The 14,372-nt window shown below is 36.6% G+C and overlaps 1 protein-coding gene across 1 annotated transcript in view; it reads left to right on the top strand.

The window, feature by feature from the left end:
* LOC149176132 (uncharacterized) overlaps nt 1-14,038 on the top strand; it is a 129,732-nt gene extending 115,694 nt beyond the window's left edge. Inside the window, exon 2 of the mRNA XM_089421354.1 lies at nt 13,913-14,038. Within this exon, the coding sequence (XP_089277480.1) occupies nt 13,913-14,038 (126 nt within the window). The remainder of the gene's footprint in view (nt 1-13,912) is intronic.
* Nucleotides 14,039-14,372: the final 334 nt, after the last annotated feature.

The raw sequence follows: 14,372 nt of genomic DNA, 5'->3' as shown, positions 1-14,372 counted from the left end.
TTTTCTATTTACATAGGTATCAGCACTATCAAGATTGAAAACATAGTTCTTCCTCTCTCTTCAAGAGACTAATCCACAACTATTTTCAAAATCAGAAAAATGTATATTCAACCTCATGAATATAAAGTTCTTTATTTTTTTCATCTGGAAATACAATAGCAGGGCCATTAGAATCGGCTGTGATCCCTGGGCTGGTGCTGGGGATAATTACAGGTTATCATACCCCCTCATCCAATAATTGAGTCAACAGAATATCATGGTTTTGGCTGATGTAGCAGCTTAGCTTTCCCAAGCCTGAGGTAGGGAAGGATGGAAATCAACCAGGGACTTGGGGCTCAACACTGCTTTGGCGGAACAATGGAACAGATTTGTGGGCAGTTTAGTGGAGGCACAGATTCGTTTGAGGGATGGTGAATTCATAGCAAAATTGGGATATAACTCTTGGCAGGAAGAACAGTTTACTGGCACCAGATTATGGTGGTGGAAGGTGTTATGGAGCATTAAAGCCCCATTGAAGTCCAAATTATGCTTATGGCTGGCTTTTTATAGGAAACCCCTGACCCGGGATACATTGTTACGAAGAGGTTGGCATGGTCCCAATCGATGTGCACTGTGCAAACAACATGAGGAGGATCAAAGTCACGTACTTATTCATTGTGAGTATATCAAATAGGTATGCAGAAGCTTATGGCCTGATTTAAAGCCAAAGTGTAGCTGGGCATGCCCTTCACTAATTGAAGCCTGTAAATAGTGGTGGCAGGACAAATTTGTAGCGGTTTTCGCTAGTATGCCATGTCTGCTTATATCACACGTTTGGTGGGCGAGAAACCAAAGTATATTTCAAGGGAAATATGTCCCCTTTGGATTTGTGCAGAGCCAAAATTTTGGCATTGGACAGGAGTTCAAGTTAGAACCTAAACAACTTTGTGCCAGGAATCCAGTAATGCCTCTTTTAGATTTCGGGTATCCTTGGGGGTTTTTCGATGGGGCTAGCCAAGGCCACCCGCCCAAGTGTGGGGTGGGAGTGGTTCTGTACCTCAGTCATAATCATTAGATCAAATGCAGATATGGGCAGAGTTTGTAGCCATGTGGGGGCTGCTGAACTTGGCAAAGGAGAAAGGTGTATCGAGACTACAAGTGTTGGGCGACTCAAAACTGGCCATAGACTAGGCAAACCAGAAGGCAGAGGTAAGAATTTTGGGAATGGAATTGTTATTAGCTGACATACGTGAGGATGCTATCCTTTTGAACAGATTGTATTCTATCACATCATCTGTGAGCTGAATACAGAAGCCGATAATCTGCCCAAAGAAGCTCTGGAACTGCCCACTGGCTCTGTCAATTATCATGTCAGGATGGGGAGAAAGTGGACTCTATGGGGACCAAGCTCTCCTAAATCGAAAGCCTTTTGTTTTTCTTATGATCAATTAGAGATGTCTACTTATGCTGGCGGCTTGTTCTTGTTGAATATGAAAGTTTATAAGGTCATGTTGGAGTCTTTATAACTCGGTCAAAAGGATGTCTTTTTCAGGAGAGCAAGCTTGAGCAAAGTCAATTCAGACTGCATCTGTATATATTTTCTTCTATAAATATATATGATTTTTTTATATGAAATATACATTATATATTTATTTATTTATATGGACATACATTTAGTATCTTGGTTCGTCATCCACACTATACCAAGGCATTTGTGTTAGGAGGTGGTTGTATGATTAATTCTCACCAAGTCCTTAAGGGTTCCAACTGCATATACGGTTAGCAATTAATAGTGTCCTCCATTTGAGAAATCTAGGGAAGAGGAGAGAACCTCACAAATTTCACTGGCTAGGTACCAACAACACCAACTTGCTCAAGTATGGTTGGTGGGACAATGTTCCTCCAAAAAGCTCTCTCTCTACACACACACATGTATCCCATTTGTCCATTGCCAATGCTATTGGGCATTTGGCTAGTTCTGTGATGGCAAGAGCTTGGTTTCAATCCTCCTAGGTGAGGCACACTACTGTATGCCAACAAGATCACTAAGGATGCCGTCCAAATGTGGGAAGCATCCCTTCAATTTCTCCATAAGGTTTTACTTGGAAAAAAATAATACACACACAAATACATGTAATAATTTTTCACTGTTTGTGACAAGTGTTCTACAACTACCCCGAGGAAATATCATTCTTACATATAATACTAATTGAAGATATAGAAGGACAATAATGAAATTCTAAGTAACATTTTGAATAAAGTCTAGATGATGAAGAAACTAATCCATTATCATCATCATTAGAAGTCAGACAACCATGAATATTATGATCCATCCTCATCATCATCATTGGAAGGCTCATCCTCATCTTCTTCTTCTGGCTTAAATTTTGTGCATCGTTGTAAAAACATAGTAAAAGGGCCATCTAAATAATTGTTCTCACTTTTATTATATCTGTGTGTATACATATATAATGTGTAATACACACAGAAATAATAATAATTTTTCTCCATCTATTACAAATGGTCTATAGTGGCCCCAAAATATTAATCTTACATACAATGGTACTTGAAGATATAGAAGGATAATAAACGATTATCGAAGTGGGGATTGGAGTAAAATCTAGATGAAGAAACTAATCCAATAACATCATCTTTAGAAGTTAAGTTAGACAAAAATGAAGATTATAATTCATCCTCATCATCATTGTAAGGTTCCTCGGCGTGATCTTCTTCTTCTTCAAATTTTGTATATCATTGTTTGAACATGGTAAAAATGACATCTAAATAATTGTTTTATTCTCACTCTTATATTATTGCAAATGCATACACACATAGAAGTAATAGTTTGTGTCCATCAATTACAAGTGGTCTACAACTACCCCAAAATGTCAATCTTACATACAATGGTACTTGAAGATATAGAAGGATGATAAAGAAATATCTAAGTGAGAATTGGAGCAAAACATAGCCGACAAAGAAACTAATCAATTGTCTTCATCATCAAAAAATATCTAAGTGAGAATTGGAGCAAAACATAGCCGACAAAGAAACTAATCAATTGTCTTCATCATCAAAAAATAAAACAATGATCATCATTATACGTCCTAATCCTCATCTTTGGAAAGCTCCTCCTTGTCTTATTCTTCTTGTTAAGAATCTTTGCATAATAGTTGGAGGACGGTAAAAGGACCATTTGTGTATTATTTAATTCTCATAGTATAGTTATTTTTTTAGTAGTTCTCTGTAATTAGCTATTGATGTTCCATTGAATAATTCGTCACAATAGATTTGATAAAAAATAGATTGAAATCTTTATTGTGAGGGTTATTTTCCTTAGATCTTGGATTTATTAAATTATTGTTTTTTGCTTATGCATGTAATTGATAAAATGTGGAAATTAGAGAACAATAAAATACAATGACACACTAACCACAATGAACACAAGATATCCTCTCAGAAACCCTTACGAGAGAAAACCTAGTTGGAAGGTGAGGCTATTCTGCTTTCTCTTTCTTTATAATGGAAATAATGCAAGTACAAAAGGAGAAGATACTCTCTACTGAGTAATCTAAGACCTATGGCTTGTAGACTACTACAGGCACTGAACCCCATTTGTATGCTCTCTCACTCCCACTTCCAAGTTGTTCTGCTCCACTGTGGAACACGATACAATCAGAATGAATAAAGCCCCTTTACATCCTACTGGCTTAGTCATAGCCTATGTTACACGAAACTTCAAGGAACCTGACATTTCAGGCCGTACCCGTACTCGAAACTCGGAAACTCGACCATCATGTAATCATCTGTTAGAGTTAATATAGACTTGTTTAGACTTGTTTTTCCTTCTAAATTGTCATCTATGGGTCTTATTCCCTTTTTTTGCAAGATAATGTGTTATTCACTTATATATATATATATATATATATATATATATGTTGTTTGTTTGTTTGTATATATATACATATATGACGTTTCGGTGTTTCGTGCAACTTAGGTCATAACATAACCTAAGAGCCAACTATGGGTCAAGTTTGACTTGAACTCTCAACTAGAGTTTCAACTTTAATCCTTTTAGAGTTTTCTTCATAGTCTTGATGTGACTAGCCCCTTTTGCATGAGTAATGGGTGATGACATGACATCCTCTCAAACCATGGTGGTCAAATAGGTAGGTCAACTTCCGAGTGACATAAGTTTTGCATACGAAATCCAATTGACATCTTTCTTGCATCGTTGGAAAGGTCTCTGTGTAGCACAATGCCAAAGGGTCTGACAAAAGTGAGAGTTTTTGGACCCCAAAAAGCTTCGTTTGATGCCTCTAACTACCTCCAAAAGGTTTCAGACTGCAAATCTCCAAACTAGGACTCACCAATAAAAATGGCCTTGTGAGTTGATTCCTCCAATTTTTCAACTCTAAAAGCATCGAGATGGATGGCAAAGAATTTAATTATCCAATCCAAATTAAATAAGATCAAGTACATTTGTACTTGAGAATCGCTACAAATGCACCCTTCAACATGATAATTGTTGAATTTTGTGTAGCATCGAGAGGTATTCCCGCATGCCAAGAAGCCTCCTAAGTCAGCCTAGAAAAATTATGGAAATTAAAATAAAATAAATTTTATTTCTGGGTTTCATCTAGGCTCAAAAGGATATACATTGTTGAGGTTGATTGTTGGTGATATACCTAGTTCGTTTTACATGTTGGTTGCTCATTCACATTAAATCGAGTTCCAGGGTTTGTTGTTTGCATTTGTTGCTGTGTGATAAGCTGTGCTTGGCCGCTGGATAGGCCATGTTTGTGACCAAATGTTGACTTAGGACAGAGAATGTCCAGGTGTATTGACTGCATATGATATGCTTTGTGACACAATATGCTGTGTGGGATCATCGAGAGGCCATTGATCAAAGTGATTGATCCAGGTGGATGTTGGTGGCCACCCACCTATCCCATTTGGACCTCCACAATTGTCCCTTTCAGTGTTTTCAATTTCCTAAATTGTAGCACAGTTTACTATTTTTAGCAGTTTTTCGGGTACTGAACTTCCGGAGCCGTTTTGAGGCCCTAAACGACGTTTTTTTGGGAATCTGGGGCAACGACCCATGTTGTCTCCCAAAGTGATAGTACTCGGATAGATCTTTCTAACGAGCTATCGTACACGTCAAACGGAGTTCGTATGCCAAAGTTACGACCCCGAGAAATTGATGTACCAATTTACCCAAACGGGGCCCACAATTTGGCGTTTCATCTTCTAGGGTTAGGTTTTGGAATGTTAAGGGTTTTCCATTGTTTCTCAACAATAAATAGGCCTTCGAGCCTCATTGTAACACAGTTCGGAACAGTTCAGAGGCATGTAGCCGCACATCTCTTCTCAGAGATAAGCTACCATCGCCCTAGCTGGTTTATTTCCATTTCTGGTTGTAAGCATATTTCAGTACTTTCCATTAATGAAATGAAGCATTATTTCCGCTGTATCTCTGTGTTTATGGTTATCTCTGTAATCTATTGCGTTCCTGTCTAAATCCGGATCAGTGATAGATGATTTCAGCACCAAAGGTTGGTTGAACTGTGAATTAGAGAAAGCTTTGGAGTGTATGATTGCATATAGTTAGATAGAGTGCATTTTGAAGCTTTGCACGATTGTGCCATGTATACTGTATCAAAGTGCGTAATTGGTTGATTGGAAGTAATGTTAGTTAAAGAAGATGTATACTCATGAAGCAGTTGCAAGCAAAATTAGATTGTATCACTGAGCATTGGAATGATGGAGAGTTAGAATCGCTGTGCGTGTGACCCCTGTGCATGAAGAGGAACGATGATCAGATTTGTAGAAAAATATTGTGCGCTTCTGTGCATTCTTGTATGTTAATACTCTGTAAAGGTGCAACGGAGTGATGTATTATTGACTATGGTTGTGGTGTAAGGTGCATCTACTTTTGGGATGGAGGAATATATGGATCAAAATGCTAGGCAATAGTATGGGTTTTAGACACATTGCGATTGTGATCAGATCAAACAGAGAGTGATTAGAGGCCAAACATACCCTAGTACGCATTGGAGCCAGAATGTATGCTTCTATAGCAAAATAAAGAGCGATTTTGTCTGGCTGCCTGAGTGTGAAGATAATGCAATGTGATGTTGGCTTGCGTCTGGAAGATGTGTGATAGTCTAAGCGTAATGTTGTGCCTCCCCTGTGTCAGTGCTAGTGAGAGAGATAAGAGTATGCAGACAAGTGTAATTGTAATTAGGTGTTGAGAAATCCATTAGGGCAACATTAGGGTTTCTTATTAATTCAATTTCTCTTTTACTTGACAATTCCTTGTGATTAGATATTAGTTCTTCTTTATTACATTTTCATCATCAGGACGATTTTCAAAACTTCAAAGACAACAAGAGAACACAAAATGTAGGCACTCAGCTAGGGAAAAACCCCTATGAAGGGGAAAACCCAGTCAAACTCTTCCACTAGTAGATTCAAATCAGATTGAGACAACCAAGACCTTACAAACTCTCCTTCATCCATCAAGTTAGCCTCCCAGGTCAAACTTTTAGTCAAATCTTCCTTTGGTCAAACCTTTCTTCAGTCATCAATAGCTTCTTCAACAAAATTTCGTTCTTCTCTACAATCCTGAAGCTCAGTCTTGCAACTATCTTGGTCTCCACGCATGAGTGGCTGAACGTGACATAATTTCAAACTATCTCTTCTTTCGCCTCTTGTCTGCTTTGCTAATCCTATTGGTGATGGGAAAGATGCTTCCTTTAGTATTTCGTACCTTCTTCCTTACTCTGAAATTGCAAATCAAGTTACAGATCGAGTAGTACCAAATAGGACGACTTTATTTGCTATATGGCGGTTGGAGTCTGTTCTTTTTAGGCCGACATGATATGCTTGAAGCCGACTTGATGTCTTTGATGTGTTGGAGACCGACTTGATGGAGAAAGGGTTTACATGACCAAACTAATAATTCTTTCTTTGACTTAAATAGCCCAATAAGGGTCTAGAATATATTGACTTTGACTTTGACACAAGACATAATCCCTAGAGCACTCAAAGGGTGCTTTTGACCTACTCACCATTGACCCAAGCATGAAACCCATGCTTTAATAAGTCAATTTCTTTTACAATAAAAATTCATTTTTCTTTCTTTTGACAAATACAATTATGAAGACCGACACTAGATACATTCTTCAACACTCTCTCTTAACTAGGGGGGTATTCATAATTACATATATAGGTACATGGAAGATCTCAAAATGATATGCTCTATGAAGAGTCATAGCACACGTAGTGCTACAAACTAGATACTTGACCAAGGTATCTAACCGGGTGGGACTAAGGTGTGTTCCAAGCTTCTGCCACTATAGGTACCATCAGGGTTCAACTCTAACACCAACCTAGGGATCTAGGTATCGTATCCAAGGTCGGAGCTCCACATGACCAACAATACCCTCCCTACTTCGGGATCTAGACATCATCGCAGGTCGGCGAAATGTCCTCCCAAGCATCTTGTCGCCCCAAGAAGTTCATCTCTCCTTATCAACTAAATTATCCACTAGTCCAAGCATGCTTCAAAACGTTCAACCTTCTTCTGAAGAGATCCTGCAAAATCACAACCCCAATTAGTAATAAACTTTCAGTATATATAAGTTAACTTAAACCTTTGGGGTTCTTAAATATACTAATGCTGCTTAGGTCATCATCATATTATCCAAACACATCTTCATCATAAGCTTTCTTCTTTAACTTCTATAGCAACACCAATCTCAGCCTTAGCGCTTCTTCCAAAACATCCAAGACTTGTTTACAACTTAGCCACTCATGAATATCTATCTGTAATGCTTCAACCATGATCTTTCTTCTTTCTTCAAGGGATTTTTGCGCTTCTCTCTACAACCCAATATAAGGGTAATGTGTAGATGTAATGTAAGAAAGTTTGTAAACATTTTTACATGTCAAAATAATCAAAATAATAAAATTCAAATTTGTTACATTGTAATTTTGTTTTTATTAATAAAATTACGAATATTTTTTTGGATTAAAAAAATCATAAGATACATATTATATTAAAATATATAAGTAACATCAATAAGTTAAGATCCAGTTTGCCTTATAAAATAGAATCATGATTATGTAACCATGTTTAAATTTAATTAATTATAAGCACATAAACTTACAATATAACAATATGTTTAACTTTGCCATAGATATTATTAACTTGTAAATAGACTTTGTTACAATACCATGGGCCAATACCATGGCTCATCAATACAACATGCCCAAAAATTATCTCTCATTTCACACAAAATATCCTATAAATATTTTATTCGAATTTAATTTTATAACTTTTTAAATTAATTTAAAAGAAAAAATATTATAATTACTTTTGAGATATATTTACACCTCTATCACATGAAAACATATAAGATATAAACAGTCGCTGTAAATTAAGATCCATTTCATCATTTAAATTAAAATAATAATTTTGTAACCATATTTAAATTTCATTAATATGCACAAAAATACTTAATACTTACAATATAACCAGATTTTTAACCATGGATATTCACCACCACTTTACCATGGATATTATTAACCATACCATACCATGGGCCAATAGGATGGCTCATCAATACCACATGCCCAAAAACCATCCCTCATTTCACAATCAAAATAATACTTACAATTAACAAGACTTTTAACCATGGATACTCACCCCACTTTACCATGGATATTATTAACCATACCATACCATGGGCCAATACCATGGCTCATGCTCATCAATACCACATGCCCAAAATCCATCTCTCATATCACAATCAAAATATTTTATAAATGAAAAGTTTAAATTAATTTTATTACGTTTTTGGGCCAAGAGACACTCTCCATCCTAGTATGGAAGTGTTGTTGTAATGTCCAATTATATTATGTTATCTAAACATTTAAATCCAGTCAAATTACATAAAAACAAAAATAAAAATATTAATTAAAACATTTTGACTTAGTGAAATTATATAAAAATAAAAAATAAACTAAAAAATAAAATTAATAATAAAACGAGCCTAGATCCATCTTAACTCTCTATCTATCAAGCCCGAGAGGGATCAAATTTCTTGAAGTGCAAACCTTTCTTCAAGTTTTGCACTCAGAAAAGAGTTTTGTACCTTGAGAGATTTGATCTTTCTCGGCACTTGATAGATCCAAGGTTAAGATGGATCTAGGCTGGTTATAGTTGTCACATTATGCCCTCCCTCTCAACTAGGGAAATTTACACTGTCTTTCATCCAAGCTCCCTCTCAACTTAGGGAGATCAACAAATTCATTCTTATAGGTTCTTTATCATATCAATAGAGAAGCTTCAACCTTTCAAAGTTTCATTTCTTTAGGAACATCATTCTTTCTTATGGCAACAAGGTCATCTATTCATCTTTTATGTCATTATCATTTTTACGGCTTGTTTTACCCATCATGCTCATCATTATTATCAAGTTATCTTCAATTATGAACATCTTCAACATCTTGAAGATTATGTACCTACAAATTTTCAACAAGAAGTACAAATATACAAAAAACATGAAGTTAACTATATCAAAATCATGTCATTACAAATGAAGCATCAAAACAATCAAGCTTTAGACATCAAATACCTAAACCTAGTTAGGTTCATAGCCAACAAGGGTTACATCTTTTATATTCTAGGCTTCAACAACTTGCTAGGGTGTTTGTTGCAAACCCTTAGATAACAACAACTAAACCAAGCCAATCATAGTATTATGCTCTTAGAATTTCATGTTAAACTCTACTAGGGTTTTGTCACAAACCCTAGACTTCATCAATAAAAATTAGGTCACAAATATCAACAATAAATTTAGCATCCCAACAATTCGTATCTAGGGTTTCATTATTATATTCTTATATCAATCTCTTACTAGGGTTTTTCTCGTAAAAACATCAAACTCCAATAATCTTGACCAGTGTAGGGATTCAATTATGCGGAAGCTCATAAACCTAGGGATTCATTTCTAGGATTTTACATTGACTATATCAAGATTTTTTCTTAAACCCTAGTTCATCAAACCCTAAAAATCTGGGGTTTTATCATATAACTAAAATATCAATGACAAACCCTAAAAGGCTAGGGTTTCTTCATAGCATTATCGAAATCCTAAACATTAAGATAACAAGATTTCATTATGAGTTCTAAACCGTAAGAAGACTAGGGTTTCATAATTAACATACCCTAAGCACCAAAAGGGTAGGGTTTTGTATCGAACCCTAAAGGTTAGGGTTTTACTAAAGTAAACAAAAGATGAGAATACAACAAGGTTGATTCAATCTAAAGATTAATCACCTTAAACAAGAATCTTAATGATTCAAAACCTGAGACATGAAAGAGTTAGTAATATAAACCAAATTTCAAAAATGACCATACCTTTTAATATGAAGAAGATCTACTACAAATCTTTATACATACCTTGAAAATTATTCCTTTACAAACCTTGTAGGATTTTAATTAAAGCGCTCCCTCTTAGCTTCTTCATGGTTCATTTCCACATGAGTCCACCAAGGATTCAACTCGATTTACCAATTTTTCATTCTTAAGATCAACAAGTCTATCTGTGATATTGACAAGCACAACCAAAATATACAAGTACAACAATATGATGAATATTTGGGGTTTTTCGTTATCCTTTTGGAGAATGGATTCCAAGGGATCTAAGATACGAACCCTTACTAGGTCTAAAGAGTAATATGTCAAGAAAACTAAACATCATTCAATTCTTGTCTTGCAAGGGATTGTCATATACCTTGTACAACTTCCTAGGTATTATGAGATAGAGAATAAACAAAAAGATTTTCTTATCAAAGGTTTAAAATCCTAGATAATAATAACCTTTGACACCATGAGAACTTGGCATTCTAAGCAACTAAACATTTCATGATATGCATACCTCAAGATTACATACCTTTGTCTTCTATTTTATTGTTCTTCTTGCAATTTGAAGACATACTGTTAGATTTGAGACATAAATAACAAAACAATACTTGATGACTTCAAGCTGTTCTTCTTTCACTGTAGCTTTTCGTTTGTAACTCGACTCATTTCAACAAGATTTGATGATTGGTATATGAATATGAGGTTGATTCCCCAAATTGAGCTACTGAACATATATTTCTTGAATAACCCTTTCTATTTTATTGATGTGCTCAAAATGAATCAGAGTGATGCAAGAGGGTTGTGCATACTCTAGCTTCTGAGTGACAGGAAGAGGCTGCTATAGGCTTCAACAACAATTGTTGTATATTTTTGTTTATCAAACACTGAAGAGACCTTTAAAGTCGAATTTTAATTCCTTTGATTAAGCTTGTATTATATGTATACAAGTATTCCAGGAGAGTGTTCTTTTTACTTCGGGTATCTTGACTTTTATGTAGTGACTATGATTTGATGACAGATCTTTCAAAAAGGAGCTTAAATAATTCGGTCTTGGTCTTCTCTATGCATAGGTTTGCAATAAGAGTTTTTCCATGACCTCCTGAATGAGGTTTTACAGAAAAACATGTCCATTGCGATGACTGCCATTACATAGGCGATAACATCAGGAAGTACAAGGCAAGGTTGTGACAAGAGGGTTCTCCCAGTAAGCGGGAGTGGAGTACGAGAATGATTTTTTTTTTTGCTCCTACCACAGATGGTCAAATTCTTGGACTTGAGCTTAGACATAAGCAAAATGTTTGATGTTTGAGAGGGAAGATTGTGTAGATTGTTAGGACATCCAGGATTGTGTCAAATGATAGGAAGAACTTCCAATTTTGAGGAAGCAAATCATCGGGTAGAGTGGAAGGAGCAACTTTCCTTGAAAATGACATGGGTTGAGATTGTCAAGATACTTAGAGACAAAAGGTCTCTAGGAGCAATGTGCCTTCCCTGAAGAGACCATTGCAAAAGGTAGCAATAATAGCAAAAGGACTTGCTTATGTGACAAATGGAGCAACCGAGACTATTACAAAAATCCCTGCTTAAGTGTTAGAGGGAGTTGGCTTTGGAAATTGAAATGAAGGATTTTTGCAGATACACTATTTCTTGGGATTGGAGAGTCGGATTTGGTGAATCACATGATGTACAGGAAATTGGTTGATTCGTAATGTACCTGGTTAACACCAAGCCAGATATTCACTTTGCATTGAGCACCTTGAACCAACTTATGGTTGAATCGAGGCATGTACAGTTGATGGAAACAAAGCATGTAGTACTTGTGTTGTACAATTGTCTCCGGAGATGGAGTAGGTCTTTGCAGGAATATAGGTTCAAGCAGAGTATATTGCAGCGTGTATCACAAGTCATGAAGCGGTGTGGCTTCAAAAGCCAGAAGGACATGGCCGAGTCACTCCATCTGAGACATGGTGCAAAGAGGTGCACTAGAGCTCCAATACATATCCACAGATGAGTAGATTGTGGACATACTTCAAAGATGAGCTTAATATGATGCTAAATGTCTCCCTCATTGAAATGGAATGATGAGGTCTTTGTAGGATTGGGCAGGCCATCTCATGAATCCATAAAGGACTTTTGCTAGGTCATAAAAGACTTTGACCAAGGGAGATGGATACATTCACCTTTGAAGCCAGAAGGAATTGGCTATGTCATAAAGGACTTGACTAGAAAGGTGAATGGCCCAAGGTAATTATAAGGGGAATTGTATGGATACATTCACCTTTGAAGCCAGAAGGACTTGGCTAGGTTGACCACGAGGTGAATGACCCAGGTAAATTATAGGATTGTATAGATATTCTCCTTAGAACCTAGAAAGACTTGGCTAGGTCGACCAAAGGAGATAGATGTAATTCACCTTTGAAGCCAGAAGGACTTGGCTAGGTCATAAAGGACTTTGACCAGAAAGGTGAATGGTCCAAAGGCGAAGTCTCTCTTGAGAAGCCATAAGGACTTGGCTAGGTCATAAAGAACTTTCACCAAAGGAGGTTGGTACATTTGCCTAAAGAGCCATAAAGGACTTTGGCCAAAAGCCCTCGATACTCACATGCACATGAGGAGTTACATTGCCCACTCTAGGATGGATTTATCTATAGACATGCATCAACATGACAAGCTCATAAACTTTTTTTAACGAAGGAGAAATTTCAGCAAAAGGAAAATCTATTGCAGCCAAGGAGAATACCTCCCTTGCTAAGAGGCAGTGTTGAATTTTGTGTAGCATCGAGAGGTATTCCCACATGCCAAGAGGCCTCCTAAGTCATCCTAGAAAAATTATGGAATTTAAATAAAATAAATTTTATTTTTGGGTTCATGTATTCTCAAAAGGAGCAAGTCAACCCCACCTTGCAACGGTGTGTCCCTTGGGGTAAATGCACCCATTCGACTTGTATATATACACATGACGTGACACTTCATTTGATCACTCACTTATCATCATATCTGCTTTATATTAGCCACACATGGGAGTAGAAAAAGATGACGTGATTGATGTTTGGACTTGGTTTTTAGCACAAATTTCTAAACAATTTATTATAAACCTTGCTGAAGCACAATTTCTCCTAGATGAAGAGTTGTTGGGTTTTCTCCCAAGTTTGGGTTTCCTAGGGAAAAGTTGTTGCCTCTATTCTACATGGTTGTCTCTTTTTGATCTTACTGTTTAATTACATTACCGTTGAGATTTTCTATGTATCATTGCTTTATGATAGATGTGGCACAAGATAAATTAATTGAAAATCATTAGAAAGTAATTATTAGATTAGATGATCAATTTTTACTGTGTATTATTGTAGAAAAATCAACAATAATACATATAGGAAAAGACTATCCAACAAAAGATTCAAAGGAATGTCCAAAATTTGATACTTACTATATATGAGAACAAAACTGTTGGGGCCTTCGTTTTGATTTTGAAAAGATTTTGATTATTTTGGCTTGCCGTAGAACGAGGAGGAAAAGGGTGGTGGCAACAATGGTCAGGTTGTGGGGAGGACAACTGGAGAGGAAAGCAAGAACAGGCAGTTGCGGGGTGGTTCTGGCAAAGTGTCAGTAGAAGGCAGAGGCAGCTGAGCGAACAAGATGGAGGGGTAGCAACCAAGGGAAGGAACAATTGAGCGGGAACTGACAGTCCAGGCGGCAGGGGAAATACAAAAGCAGAGACCCGTAAGGAGAAATGGTGGTTGTTGCTGGTGGGTTGGGTGGTTGCGGTTGGATAGAACCAGAGTGCAGGAATACAGCCAAGCAGGACCTTGGAGTTAAAGATTGAACCCTTGAATCTGTAATCGGGTATTCCTTGTAATCAACTGTGGCTGATGCTGATATGTTATGTAATGTTCCTTTGTTGATTTAATATGAATTAAGGTCTGGACTGGTCTACTAGCATGATGTGCATGGTTGCTTTTGA

This window comes from Pinus tabuliformis, chromosome 4_1 (assembly GCF_031772625.1).
Source record: "Pinus tabuliformis cultivar Carrire ecotype Pingquan chromosome 4_1, CPIR1, whole genome shotgun sequence".
NCBI lineage: Eukaryota > Viridiplantae > Streptophyta > Pinopsida > Pinales > Pinaceae > Pinus > Pinus tabuliformis.
Note: the sequence above shows the minus strand (reverse complement) of the source record. Positions and strands in the feature narration are given on the sequence as shown.